Source organism: Rhinoraja longicauda, chromosome 14, assembly GCF_053455715.1.
Source record: "Rhinoraja longicauda isolate Sanriku21f chromosome 14, sRhiLon1.1, whole genome shotgun sequence".
NCBI classification, from domain to species: Eukaryota; Metazoa; Chordata; class Chondrichthyes; order Rajiformes; family Arhynchobatidae; genus Rhinoraja; species Rhinoraja longicauda.
Genome location: NC_135966.1, coordinates 6,931,708 through 6,945,416, shown reverse-complemented (window position 1 = coordinate 6,945,416; position 13,709 = coordinate 6,931,708). Strand labels below are relative to the sequence as shown.

General features: G+C 43.0%; 1 protein-coding gene across 1 annotated transcript in view; it reads right to left on the bottom strand.

Annotated features, from left to right (window-relative positions):
• Window positions 1-413: 413 nt before the first annotated feature.
• The window catches only part of LOC144599810 (organic cation/carnitine transporter 2-like), a 31,986-nt gene continuing 18,690 nt past the window's right edge, over window positions 414-13,709 (bottom strand). Inside the window, exons 4-10 of the mRNA XM_078411056.1 lie at window positions 13,307-13,478; window positions 11,548-11,674; window positions 8,611-8,711; window positions 5,672-5,886; window positions 3,993-4,175; window positions 1,353-1,488; window positions 414-489 (exon numbers count right to left, since the gene is read on the bottom strand). Of these exons, the coding sequence (XP_078267182.1) occupies window positions 414-489; window positions 1,353-1,488; window positions 3,993-4,175; window positions 5,672-5,886; window positions 8,611-8,711; window positions 11,548-11,674; window positions 13,307-13,478 (1,010 nt within the window). The remainder of the gene's footprint in view (window positions 490-1,352; window positions 1,489-3,992; window positions 4,176-5,671; window positions 5,887-8,610; window positions 8,712-11,547; window positions 11,675-13,306; window positions 13,479-13,709) is intronic.

Here is a 13,709-nt window from a genome sequence, read left to right as displayed (position 1 = left end):
CAAAACAGGAGGAATGGAACAGAAATAAGAGTTGATCACAGAAAGCATTGACTGGAGGAAAGCATCACACTGGGTAGATGTCAAGGGTTGGTTCATAGCATTTAATAAATTGCTCTACAAAGAGGAAAATATCCAAGGAATATAAAGTATGCAAGGAAGCCATAAAAAGTTCATGTCTTTTTAAAAATAATGTCTTAGAGTAATTTGGTTTTGTGAAACTTTGGAAGAATCATCAAATCCTATTCTCGGCAGAAGATCTGACCATTTCACTGTGATCACCAGGTATCTCAGTTTCATTTTGTATCATAACGGACGAAGTTGCCACTTCTGCATTTGCCATTCCTGAAGAGTTGGAGTCTGACCCAAATGGCAATAAATTCCTCAGTTCTTTGGCTGCTGGTGAAGATCTGTGCTCAAAGCATTTCCTCTTTGAAAATCACCACATTGTTTACTCTGGCTTGAGTTGAATCGGAGTGAGAACCTTTGCACCTGTATTTGAACAAAATAAGTCATGAACCATGGACATATACCTAAATTTTTTCTTGTAACTGTCCAAATGTATAATTTATTTCAAGCCAGGTTAGTTTTAATTCAACAAAGTTCAGTTCCAGAGTTTATCATCATGGGCTGTGTGTTTGCAACAATGCATTGTTGTGACACAGATTGCAAGCATGTGGGGTCGCTGCATGCAGGTTTTTCCCAAATCACCCAGTGCATTACTTGAGAGAATTATGTAATCAAATAACTAAAAAAATTAAACAAGCAAATAATGAGACGCTCTGGTTTCTATGTTGTTTAGGTATAGTCAGAGATAGTCATGGTGTCATACAGCTTGGAAACCTGCCGTTCGTGAAGAAGTCTGAAAAAGGGTCTTGACCCAAAACTTCAACTATTCCTTTTCTTCAGAGATGCTGCCTGACCCGCTGAGTTACTCCAGATTTTGTGCCTGTCTTTGGAACTTGGATAGGACAGATTTAGAGGGACATGGGCCAAATGCAGGTAGGTGGGGCTAGTGTAGATGGGACATATTGGTTGATGTGGGCAAGTTGAGCCAAAGGGCCAGTTTCCACACTTTCCATGTACCTGTCCAAATGTTTCTTAAACGCTGTGATAGTACCTGTATCATGTGTTATAACATTCAAACCTGATGAGAGCAGATACATTACAGATAGGATAGGAAGGAGTTTGAGGACTATGGGCCAAACGCAGGCAAATGGAACTAGTCCAGTATGTCAACCTGGAATTCAGTCCACCCGTAAACAAACATGAGACACTACACCACAGCAACTGTCATTTGGGGCAGAAGTTTCTTTTCAGAAAGGGAGAGAATGAAAAAGACCTCGTTGACTTACCATTTTACTTTTTGCATTTGGTCAATGGTGTCTGGAAGAGGAATATTGAATGTTTCTGGCAGAAACAAAACCACTATTGCTGAGAACACCATCAACACCCCCATTACAATAAACGACAGGTTCTCTAGATAAATATCTGTGAAAAGAAAGCATACATTTACCGACAAGTGAAAATCAACAAATTGATATAAAAAGCCAAAGTATTTCATGCAATAGACGCCAGTGTGAAATCAAATGTGCTTCACAAAATGTATATTCAAAACATTTCCAATTTCTGGTGTGGGTTATTTTCATTGTTCCTGATCTGGTTACAGTGATATCCCTTCTTGGTGAGAAGATGGGAAACATTTTTTGAGTTTGAGTTTAGTTTACTGTCACGTGTATCGAGGTACAGTGAAAAGCTTTTGTTGCGTACGAACCAGTCAGCGGAAAGACAATACATGATTAAGACAATACATGGTAAAGACAATACATGATTAATCATCTGCTTGAGACTGTATGTTGCAGGGGAAAGATTAGTGAGGGCTAATAACTAGTAAATAGGGATGTGGATTGTGCTAATTTGGTGACAGGGAACCGTAGACAAAGTCGAAAAGTAGAGACATGGAATGCAGCAGTGACGACACCCAAGTTTCCAGAACTTCATAAATGATATTATAGCGGGCACCCATCGTTGTAACAGAAAATTGGATCTAATGTCAACTAAGTTAGACTTGTGGATAGTCATTTTAATTTGTGATTAAGACCTAGTTTGTTACCTCATCAAGCCTTTCTGTAACTTCCATTCTGTAATCAAGACCTAGTTTTGCTGTTAACCAAGTTTCTGTGTAATCTGTTCGGCTGAGAATATAAAAGCTGTACTGAAGTTGTGCTCAGGAGATCAGCCTTGACTGGTCTCATGGTGTGCACCAGTTTTAATAAATCGTCCGTTACTTTGAACACCAACTCCGCATGACCTTTCCATTTGCTCCAAAACTGGACTAGAATATATTTGTTACTTTGTAATTTTCGTGAGCACAATATAACACCACCCAATGTTACAGGATAATTGGGAAATTATTACTGGGAATTTAAAGACTAAATCTTTCTTACTTCACTGTTGCATTTGGCTCGGACATTGACAAACTGATATGGGTTGTTTAGCTTTCATTATGTTAATCAAATGCATCATTGCCTTCTTCTTGTTCTTAATTTCAAATAATGTGTGATTATGTATTCAGAATCTGTCACCCCCTCCTTTAATACATACTCAAGTACTGAGATACGAACAAATATCATTGCATATTTCAACTCCAAAATAGTTTCAACAGCTCACATCACCACTAACAATTATATATTCCATAACTTAGGGTACTGTCCCATTCACCTGTTTCCAATTGAGGACATTGGACTTTGTGTAAGGAACTGATACGCTATGAGGCTGAGGATTATATTTTGCACGCTGTATCTTTCCCTTTGCTCTATCTCTTGTACTTGAGTTTGAACTGATTGTATGTAGTATGTATGTTATATATGTATGCATGTATGTATGTATGGTCTAGCCGATTTGATTGCATAGCATGCAAAACAAATAACTATACACGTCTATAAGATCACCCCTCAGCCTCCTGTGCTCCAAGGAATAACGTCCTAGCCTGCACAATCTTTCCGAATAGCTCTGGCTCTCATGATCTGGCAACATGCTCGTAAATCTTCACTGCACTCTTTCCAGCTTAGTAACATTCTTCCTATAAGAGGGTGACCAAAACTGCACACAAATACCCAAATAAAGCCTCACAATGTCTTGCACAACTGTAACATAACATCCCAACTTCTACACTCAGTATCGTGACTGATGAAGACCAATGAACCAAAAGCTTCATGTGTAGGAAGGAACTACAGATGTTGGTTTACACCGAAGATAGACACAAAATGCTGGAGTAACTCAGTGGGACTGGCAGCATCTCCGTAGAGAAGGAATGGGTGACATTTCGGGTCAAGACCCTTTTTCAGACTGAGAGTCAGGGGAGAGGGAGACACAGAGATATGGAAGGGTAATGTGTGAAAATGACAGATCAAAGCAGATGATGGTAAGGAAATGTAGAATGGTTCATTGCTTACTGAGTGCAAGGTGACAAGGAGGCACACAATCAATAAAATTAATCAGGACAGTGAAACTAGTCAGAGAACTAGTGTGGGGAGGGACATAGAGAGAGGGAAAGCAAGGGATACGAAGTTAGAGAACTCAGCTTTCTCTACTACCATATCTACCTGTGACCTATGTTGGGATAATGTCCAAAATCTTGATATTCTACAAGAATAGGGCGGCACGGTGGCGCAGCGGTAGAGTTGCTGCCGTACAGCACCACAGACCCGGGTTAGATCGTGACTAGGGTGCTATCTGTATGGAATTTGTATGTTCTCACTATGACCTGCGAGGGTCCTCTCTGAGATATTTGATTTGTTCCCACACTCCAGAGACGTAAAGGTTTGTAGGTTAATTGGCTTAGGTAAAAAAATTAATTGTCCCTAGTGTGTGTAGGATAGTGTTAGTGTATGGGTATCGCTGGTCAGTGTGGACTCGGTCGGCCGAAGGACCTGTTTCCGTGCTGTATCTCTGTATTTTAAAAAAAAATTCAAGAGGTGTCATTGTTGCCTTACCAAGTAAAACAATGTAAGGAGAAATAATGCTGCCACCTCTGGAAGCCAGTGAACTCACTCCAACACCTGTGTTTCTCATCGGGGTTGGATACAGTTCGGAGATGTAGACATAAAACATGTTATAAGCACATGTGTTTCCCAGTTTTCCAATTAACACCAGCACTGTAGAAAGTATCGAAAGATCTAGAAAAAGCAGGAAGAGCTGTATTAATGCTGTCGGTCTGCAACTGGCAAGCTGTGTGGATCTGTCACAAACGTAACACAAAGCTTAGTTTTTCCCAGACAGTTCATTTTTTTTGTCAATAGATGTAGTGAAAAGCTTTTGTTGTGTGCTAACCAGTCAGTGGAAAGACAATACATGATTACAATCGAGCCATTTACAGTGTATAGATACATGATAAGGGAATAATGTGGAGGAGTTTAAGGAGATCATAGTTAAAGTAAGAAATGTTACTGTAGGAGTGGAGTTTTAAGAGTGTGGAGCGAGTGCAATATGTGATTGTAGATCTGCTTCTGTGGTTAGCATGCTAATAGTCGCCTGGGTTGGGCGTTATCTTGCCTGCTCCGGTTGCATGTACATGTTAGCTCCAATCATGTTAGCTCCAAAGAGTAAACATTGGGAAACTTTTGCTTCTTTTGTCTGCCTTTAAAATTGGTTTGTGTGGATTTATTTTTTAAATAAAGGAAGCAATGCAGTGTATTTCATCTTTACAAACTGACAGGGCCTTCTGATGTGATTTTTGACACTTTGGTGTAAGAGATGGTTGGCCATTCAATGAAGCTTGTTCATTTGTTAAATGCACAGTGGCACAGTGGTGTAGCGGTAGAGTTGCTGCCTTACAGCGCCAGAGACCCAGATTCAATCCTGGCCATGGGTGCTGTCCGTATGGAGTTTGTACGTTCTCCCTGTGGCCTGTGTGGGGTGTTCTCTGGGAGCCCCGGTTTCCTCCCACACTCCAAAGACATATAGGTTTGTAGGTTCATTGGCTTGGAAAATTGTAAATTTGTCACTAACTTGTGTAGGATAGTGTTAATGTGCGAGGATTACTGGTTCACAGTCTCAGTGGGCCAAAAGGCGATTTCTGCACTGTTTGTCAAAACTGAACTAAACAAAACTAAACTGAACTAACCTAAACAAAACTGAAATATTATGTTCTCCTGAGATGCTGCCTGACCCAGTGAGTTACTCTTGCACTTTGTGTCTATCGTTAATACTAAAAAGCCAACAAATACTGTATCATAAAAATACACAATGTGCTGGAGTAACTCAGCGGGTCAGGCAGGATCTTTGGTGAATATGGATAGGTGACGTTTCAGGTCAGGACCCTCCTTCAGACACTGTATCATGTTGGTATCGTGGAGGTGGTATTGAGTCCATAAATCTGTACAGGAAAGATATAATGTGGCAGTCCTCCTTGTGACCGTGTGAGTTTTCTCTGGATGCTCTGGTTTCCTCCCACACTCCAAAGGCGTACAGGTTTATAGGCTTTTAGAAAACAAAATTGTCCCTAGTGTGTAAGATAGTGTTAGTGTATGGGGTGATTGCTGGTCGGCACAGACTCGGTGGGCCATGGGACCTGTTTCCACGCTGTATCTCTAAAGTCAAGTGCAGTCTGATGTCTAAAGGCTTGTTCGCGGTTGTCACACTAGGGTCACTGTAGAAGCAGTGTAAAATTTACTTGATGGTATGAGGTTCATGAAGAGCAGAACACCTCCACTCAGAACAAGAGTGCCTGAATGGCTGAGCCTGCGTGGAAATTTCCGGAGAAGAAGCCAGGCTGCGATATAGGCCGGAATCTCAATGGCACCAAGGAGGAAACAATTCAGGTAGTCGTTGCCATTGAGATTGGGGACGTTCAGAGACAGACCGAAGTACCCAATTGCTACAATCATCCTGCAAAATAAAAGGCAAAATACTTCTTGTCAAACACTTTTGTTTTTAATGTTCTCCCAGCCTGTTTTTGTTTACTTGTTGAGTCTCATTGTCTGTAATTCATTTTCACCTCGCCCACAGCCAACAATGTTTCCTTTATCATCGTTACTTTTTTGCATATCTTTAATTCATATCTCTCTATATCACCGTATATATATCTCTCGTTTCCCCTTCCCTTGACTCTCAGTCTGAGGAACAGTCTTATCCCGAATCGTCACCTACTCCTTTTCTCCAGAGATGCTGTCTGACCCGCTGAGTTACTTCAGCTCTTTGTGTCTATCTTTGGTCTCTTTTCTTGGATTTGTTCTTCCATTTGATTTAATGTCGTTTGTAGAACCTGTAACATGTGTAGCCTTTGCAGCCTTGTTTTAACATAGAACAGTACAGCACAGGAACAGGCCCTTCAGCCCACAATGTTTGTGCTGAATGTGATGCCAAGTTAAACTGATCTCACCTACTGTGTGTGATCCATGTCCTTTTATTCCCTGCACTTCCATGTGCCTATCTAAAAGCCTCTTAAACACCACTATCGTATCTGCCTCCACCACCACCCCAGGCAATGCGTTCCAGGCCCCCACCGCTCTCTGTGGAAAAAACTCACCTGACACATCCCCATTAAACCTTCTCCCTCTCACCTTGTAGCTGTGCCCTCTAGTGTGGACATTTCCATCCTGGAAAAAAGGTTCTGACTGTCTACCCTTTCTATACCTCGCATAATTTTATATACTTCCATCTAGTCTCCCCTTAACCTCCAACGTTCCAGACAAAATAATGCAAGTCTATCCAACCTCTCCCTCTAGCTAAATCCAGGCAGCATTCTGGTAAACCTCCTCTGCACCCTTTCCAAAGCCTCCACGTTTCCTGCAATGGGGCGACCAGAACTGTACGCAATACTCCAAATGCAGCCCAACCAAAGTCCTATAGAGCTGTATCATGACTTCCTGACTCTTACACTCAAAGTCCCTCACAATGAAGGCAAGCATACCATTCGCCATCTTTACCACCCTGTCCACTTGTGCTGCCATCTATACTGAGCTATGAACAGACTTCAGGATCCCTCTGTATATGAATGTTATTAGGGATCTTGTTATTAACTGTATACTTTTGCCTTACTCTCAACCTCACAAATGCAACACCTAGCAGTCTCTTGGGCTAAACTTCAACTGCCATTTCTCTTCCAATTTCTGCAGATGATCTATATCCATTATATTTTTGACATCCTTCCTCACTGTCTGCAACTTCTCCAATTTTGGTGTCATCGGTAAAATTACTCACCAACCCATCCACATTTACATCCAGGTTATTTATATACATCACAACATCAGAGGTCCCCGCACAGATTATGGTTTGTAGGTTAATTGGTCTATGTAAATTGCCCCCAGTATGTAGGGAGTGGATGAGGAATTGGATAATATAGAACGGGTGATTGATGGTTGGCATGGATTTGGCGGGCGTAAGGGCCAATTTCCATGCTGTATTTCTAAACTAAACCAAATAATTAAAATCCGGTCAGTGGAAAATATGTAGAGATTACTTTAGTTTAGTTTAGTTTAGTTTAGTTTTGTTTAGTTTAGTTCCAACGGTTTCAATGTTTCAAGATCAATTTATTGTCACATGTACCAATTAAGGTACAGTGAAATTTGAGATATCAGTTTAGAGATACAGCATGGAAACAGGCCTTTCAGCCCACCAAGTCCTTTTTGAGTCCCACATTGAGGATCCCTCTACGCAGGGATTCTGCCCCTCTACATCGGGGGCCTGGGGTCGAGGTTACTGCACCGAGGCGTCTCTTGCAACCTGTTTCTCTCGCGGTTCACAGACTCGCCAGCCGCCTGCTACTTTTGCGGGCTGGAAGAATCTGTGTTCCACGGGCACATAGAGTGTGTGAGATTGCAGCCCCTGTTCCAATATCTAAAGGGGCTGCTCCTTGCCTTCTGGCTGCACTTCACACCCACCATCCTCATCTTTGGACACCCTGTGCGTAGGGGAGATGGTAGGGCCGAAGAAGTCCTGGTTGGGTTGCTCCTAGGCCTGGCCAAGCTGGCCATCCGTGAGTCAAGGCGCCAGGTGGAAGAGGGCTCTGCCTGAGCTGGCTGCCTGCCCCTTTTCCGGTGTACATCCATGCCCAGGTGGTAATAGAAAGGGACTACGCTATCCACGGGTGCCATGGAAGATTTCCGGGAATGTTGGGCACCGCGAAGGTTGGAATGGATCCTCAATAAGGATGGGGAATTAGTGATTTAATATTTTAGAATATTTGCTTTATTTTGTATTATGGTGGTGTGTTTGTTTGTATTGTTTTGTAATGTAAATAGCACTTTTGTAAATAATTGATTTTAATTATTTTTGGTTAAGAAAAGGTCCTTGTCGACCAACGATCACCCATACACGAATTCTGTTATGCCAGCTTTGCATCCTGCACATTAGGGACAATTTACAATTTTATAGAAGCCAATTAATCGACAAAGTGGTATTCTTGGGAATGTGGGAGGAAACCGGAGCACCTGGAGGAAACCCACACAGTCATAGGGAGAACGTACAAACACTGTACAGACAGCATCTGTGGTCGGGATTGAACCCGGGACTCTGATGCTGTGAGGCGTCAATACTCTCGCCGCGCCGCTGTTCCTCACAGATAGTTTTTAATAAACACATCTGAATATTCTTCTTGAAACTCATACTTACCACATGAGTAAGTTAATGACTGTGATGACTATGATATTGCGAGATTTTATCAATTGAGTAACTGGAACAGATTTTATTTGTTTATTCTGTATATGTTCAAGCTGGAAGAAAAACAGAAGATTCAACATTGCATCAGCTCTGCGGAAATTGTCAGTATTATTATCGACATCTCCTGATTCATATTGGGCATGGGATGTCCAGAAACTGATTATTCACAGTTTGTTCTGTGAGCTTGTGAGTGAATGAATGAATGAATGAATGAATGAATGAATGAATGAATGAATAAATGAGGGAATGAATAAATGAGGGAATGAATGAATGAATGAATGAATGAATGAATGAATGAATGAATGAGGGAATGAATGAATGAATGAATGGTACTTTATTGTCACATGTGACAAGTCACAGTGACAAAGTTACAACGTATCCCACACCAGGTCCTAATTTGTTCCCCCCCCCAACTCACAGCTGTTCCCCCATGCCAGGTCCTCCTTTGTTCTTGTATGCAGCATCTATACAGCTCTGTATACAGCTTGTACAGAGGATTGAGCAAGGTTGCACAAACATTGCAAAGATGCGTTAAAAACCTTGGCACAACCTCCTAAATCTCAGCATCGTTCCTCTTCCCCAAACTGCTAGCAAATGCGGCCTAGTGGAAATTAAATTTCAACCCAATGAAATTTATGGCTTTATAAAAATATGCTGAATATTCTCCCACATGTAAAGTTAAATTAGAATCTGCACAACCCCAAAATTGAATCTTGATTAATGGTGCAAAGTCCATAAATAGTGCTCCGAAATTTAGTTCAAATTTTTATAACAATATGTAATTTTCAAACACATGTGGAAACAAGGAACTGCAGTTGCAGGTTTACAAAAAAAGACACCAACTGCTGGAGTAATTCAGTGGGTCAGGCAGCATCTCTGCAGAACATGGATCTCTGGAGAATCTTTTATAAATGACTTTTTCAGTAGAGGATCTACTCTCCAGTGTTGGTTAACAATTGTGGAGATAAACTCTTACATCCAATCATTTCTAGATTGTGACATTTGTGTATCACACAAGAGGCGGCATGGTGGCGCAGCAGTAGAGTTGCTGCCTTACAGCACCAGGGACCCGGGTTTCATCCTGAATACGGGAGCTGTTTTGTACGGAGTTTGTACGTTCTCCTTGTGACTGCATTGGCTGTCTCTGGGTGTACCAGTTTCCTCCCATACTCCAAAGACGTAAAGGTATGTAGGTTAATTGTCATCTTTAATTTGTCCCTAATGTGTAGGATAGTGCTAGTGTACGGAGTGATTGCTGGTCGGCGTGGACTCAGTGGGCCGAAGGGCCTGCTTCCACACTGTGTCTCTAAAGTCTAAAGTGAAGTCTAACACAAAACCTCAATATTCTTCCTTTCTCAATATGACAAGCAATAGAGCTGTTTTCACTAATAAATGTTTTAGGATAAAGCCCATGGGAAAATGGCAAGAATCGGAGAGAGAATTAGTGAAACAATTTTGCTGATGATCTGAGAGTGATCCTATGTAATGTATATCTATAATGCTGAGAACTACATTCTGCATTCTGTATCTTTGCTCCACCTATTGTGCTTGAGTTTGGTTTGATTGTGTTTATGCACAGCATTATCTGACTTGATTGGATAGCAGGTAAAACAAAACATTTCACTGTATTTCCATACATGTGACAATAATAAACCTGAACCTGTGTTTTAATGGAACGAGGCAAATGTGATCTTATCTCCAAATTACTGCTAATAAAAAAAATCAAAAATAATTTTATCCAGTGAGAAGTTACAACATGTTAATCTCCTGTAGTTTTGTTTAGTGTAGAGATACAGCAGGGAAACAAGCTTTTCGGCCCAACGAGTCTGCGCCGACCCGTGATTCCCACACAACATCTTCCTACACACCAGGGATAATTTACAAATTTACCAAGCAAATCAACCTACAAACCTGTACGTCTTTGGAGTATGGGAGGAAACCGGAGCTCCAGGAGAAAATCCACGCAGGTCACGGGGATAACGTACAAACTCCGTACAGACAACACCCATACTCAGGATCAAACCCGGGCCTCTGGTGCTGTAAGGCAGCAACTCTACCACTGCGCGACAGTGCCGCTCTATTTGTGTAGTTGTTATAGTACAGCTGCATATTTGTCAGGTTATTCATGCCTAATTTTTTTGCAGTGAAGTCTGATCGAAAATGTATGTCCATTCATTTTTGGGTGAAGTCAGGTTTACATCATTAATTTATTAGTGATCGATTAACTTGGTGAAGACTTATCATCTGAAAACAAGAGGCAGTGGAGGCCAAATCACGATGGATTTTAGAGAGAGTTAGATAGAGCTCTAGGGGCTAATGGAATCAAGGGATATGGGGAGAAGGCAGGCACGGGATATTGATTGTGGACGATCAGCCATGATCACAATGAATGGTGGTGTTGGCTCGAAGGGCCGAATGGCCTCCTCCTGCACCTATTTTCTATATTTCTATGTTTCTAGATATCATAAGTGAGAGGAGCAGAATTAGGCCATTCGGCCCATCGTGTCTACTCTGCCATTGAAGCATGGCTGATCTATCTCTCCCTCCTAACCACATTCACCTGCCTTTTCCCGCTAACCCCTGATACCTGTAATAATCAATAATCTAATCTATCTCTGCCTTAACAATATCAATTGACGGCTTCCACAGCCTTCTGTGGCAAAGAATTCCACAGATTCACCACCCACTGACTAAAGAAATTCTGCATCATCTCCCTCTTAAAGGAACGTCCTTTATTTCTGAGGCTATGACCTCTGAGCCTAGACTCTCCCACTAGTGGAAACATCCTCTCCACATCCACTCGAAATGAAAATAACTGAGGAAAGTGTTGCTCTGTATAAAGAAGTGAACAATCACACAGCAATGAAATAAAGGGTCTTGGCCCAATACCTCATCGTCAGTGAAAAGTACTGCTGGTGGAGTGATGCCATTTTTCTTTGCCATGAGTCGAATTATTGATTCAGCTTCCTTTACCCTTCCCTTGGACAGTAGCCAGCGTGCAGATTCAGGAATAAACCTAGAATTAAACAAGGTATTCTCTAAGAGGATTATTGAAGCATCAAAGGACTTGTGAAATTACTACCACTATATTCTTAACAATACGATACGATAAAACTTTATTCATCCCCATGGGGGAAATTGGTCTGCCAACAGTCACAACGCACAACAAGGTGCACGAAAACTTGAAATTAACATTAAATTAAAATTGAGAGAAAAAAAAGACTTGCGACTGTTGGCCGGCTGCCGTGTGCACATTGCGCTTTAACCGGGACAAACGACGAACAAACAAACAAACATACGCAGGCTTATCCCCTGGGAAGAGGATTCTAAACAGGTATGCCTCCCCCCCCCTCCCCCACACCGGGTCCCCCTTTGTTCTCCCACTATCCCTCACGGTGGTCCCCCCACGCCGGGTCTTCCATTGTTCTTCACGGCGATCCCTCCTCGCCAGCTCCCTGTTAGACAATAGACAACAGGTGCAGGAGCAGGCCATTCAGGCCTTCGAGCCAACACCACCATTCAATGTGATCATGGCTGATCATTGTCTTCCCCATCCCCCCACACGCTCATCGACCGCTGATCGCGGGTCGATCGCGAGGCCCCGCCGCCGCTGAGGCTCAGCTACCGCCGAGGCCCACCCGCCAACCACGCGAGGCTCACAATGCCACCAAGGCTCCCGCTGCCACCGCCAAGGCTCCCATCGCCACCGCCACTGAGGCTCCTTCGGCCCCGACAGGCCTCGCCGCCTGGCTTCTCTGCAGGCCCCTAGGAGGCCTGCTGTGGGGTGAGTCGGGCCTAGCGGAGTGCGAACCGGTCGGCAGCGCGGTTGTTCGGCGGGTGGATCGGGCCCGTGCGGCTCCCCGGAACACTCCCGCCGCGCGCGCGGCTCCCTGGGACCCGGGACAGTAAGAGTGGCACAGTGGTGCAGCTGGTGGAGCTGCTGCCTCACAGTGCCACAGACCCGGGTATGGTCCTGACCTCGGATGCTGTCTGCCTGGAGATTGCATTGATCCTGTATGTCTTTGGAGTGTGGGAGGAAACCGGAGAACCCAGAGAAAGCCAGTGTGGTCACAGGGAGAACGTACAAACTCCATACAGACAGCGCTCATAATCAGGATCAAATCCAGGTCTCTGGCTCTGTAAGGCAACAATTCTACTGCTACACCATTGTGCTGCCCTGATGGGCATATCCCAGGTTATTGAAAGAGGAGATTGCAGGAGCCTTGACAACGATCTTTGCATCTTCTGCAACCAGAGGACAGGAGAGTAGCTAATGTCGCCTCACAGCACCAAAGCACCATCTCTGACACCTCTCTCCCCAATCTTGATTTCTCCATCTCCAACACTGTGCACAGAAAATCGACTAGCAGGTAATAGGTTGAAATGTGTAGTAAGGAACAGTAGATGCTGGTTTACACCAGCGATGGACACATAATGTTGGAGTAACGGGACAGACAGCATCTCTATAGAGAAGGAATCGGTCACATTTCGGGTCGAGACCTTTCTTCAGAATGAGATACAGGTGAGGGGGGTTTTCGATGGGCAAATGGTGGACATATTTTGTTTATCTTGGTCAGAATGAATCCTCGTGACACCAGCATTGTAATGTCATTACGTACTGATTGAATGGGTTGAAGGGTCTACATACCACCACAAAGGAATGTACAGCAAACTGACCAGGCTCAGGGTCAATATCAACATCCTCCATCCTCTCATGAAATAGGCAACAAAAGGCAGCATCATGTAACCCACGGCATAAAAACAGCCAATTCCAAGTGTGGAGTATGAAACCCGAATGGGTTTCTGTAGAAGTTCCGATCCTGCAAGAAGATTATAACAAGGTTCAGTGATTCGTGAGATTATTTTCATTCACTGTCACTCTGGAACTTTTATATTCAACTAAAAATAGCCAACATTAAATTACCTGCTTAACCATAAACCAAGCCATGTGAAGCTTGAAGAATTTGACCTTTATGAGGCCACATCAAACAACACTGAGATACAATAAAAAAGCAGCACACAATGGGGAACAACGTTTAATTTGTAATCGT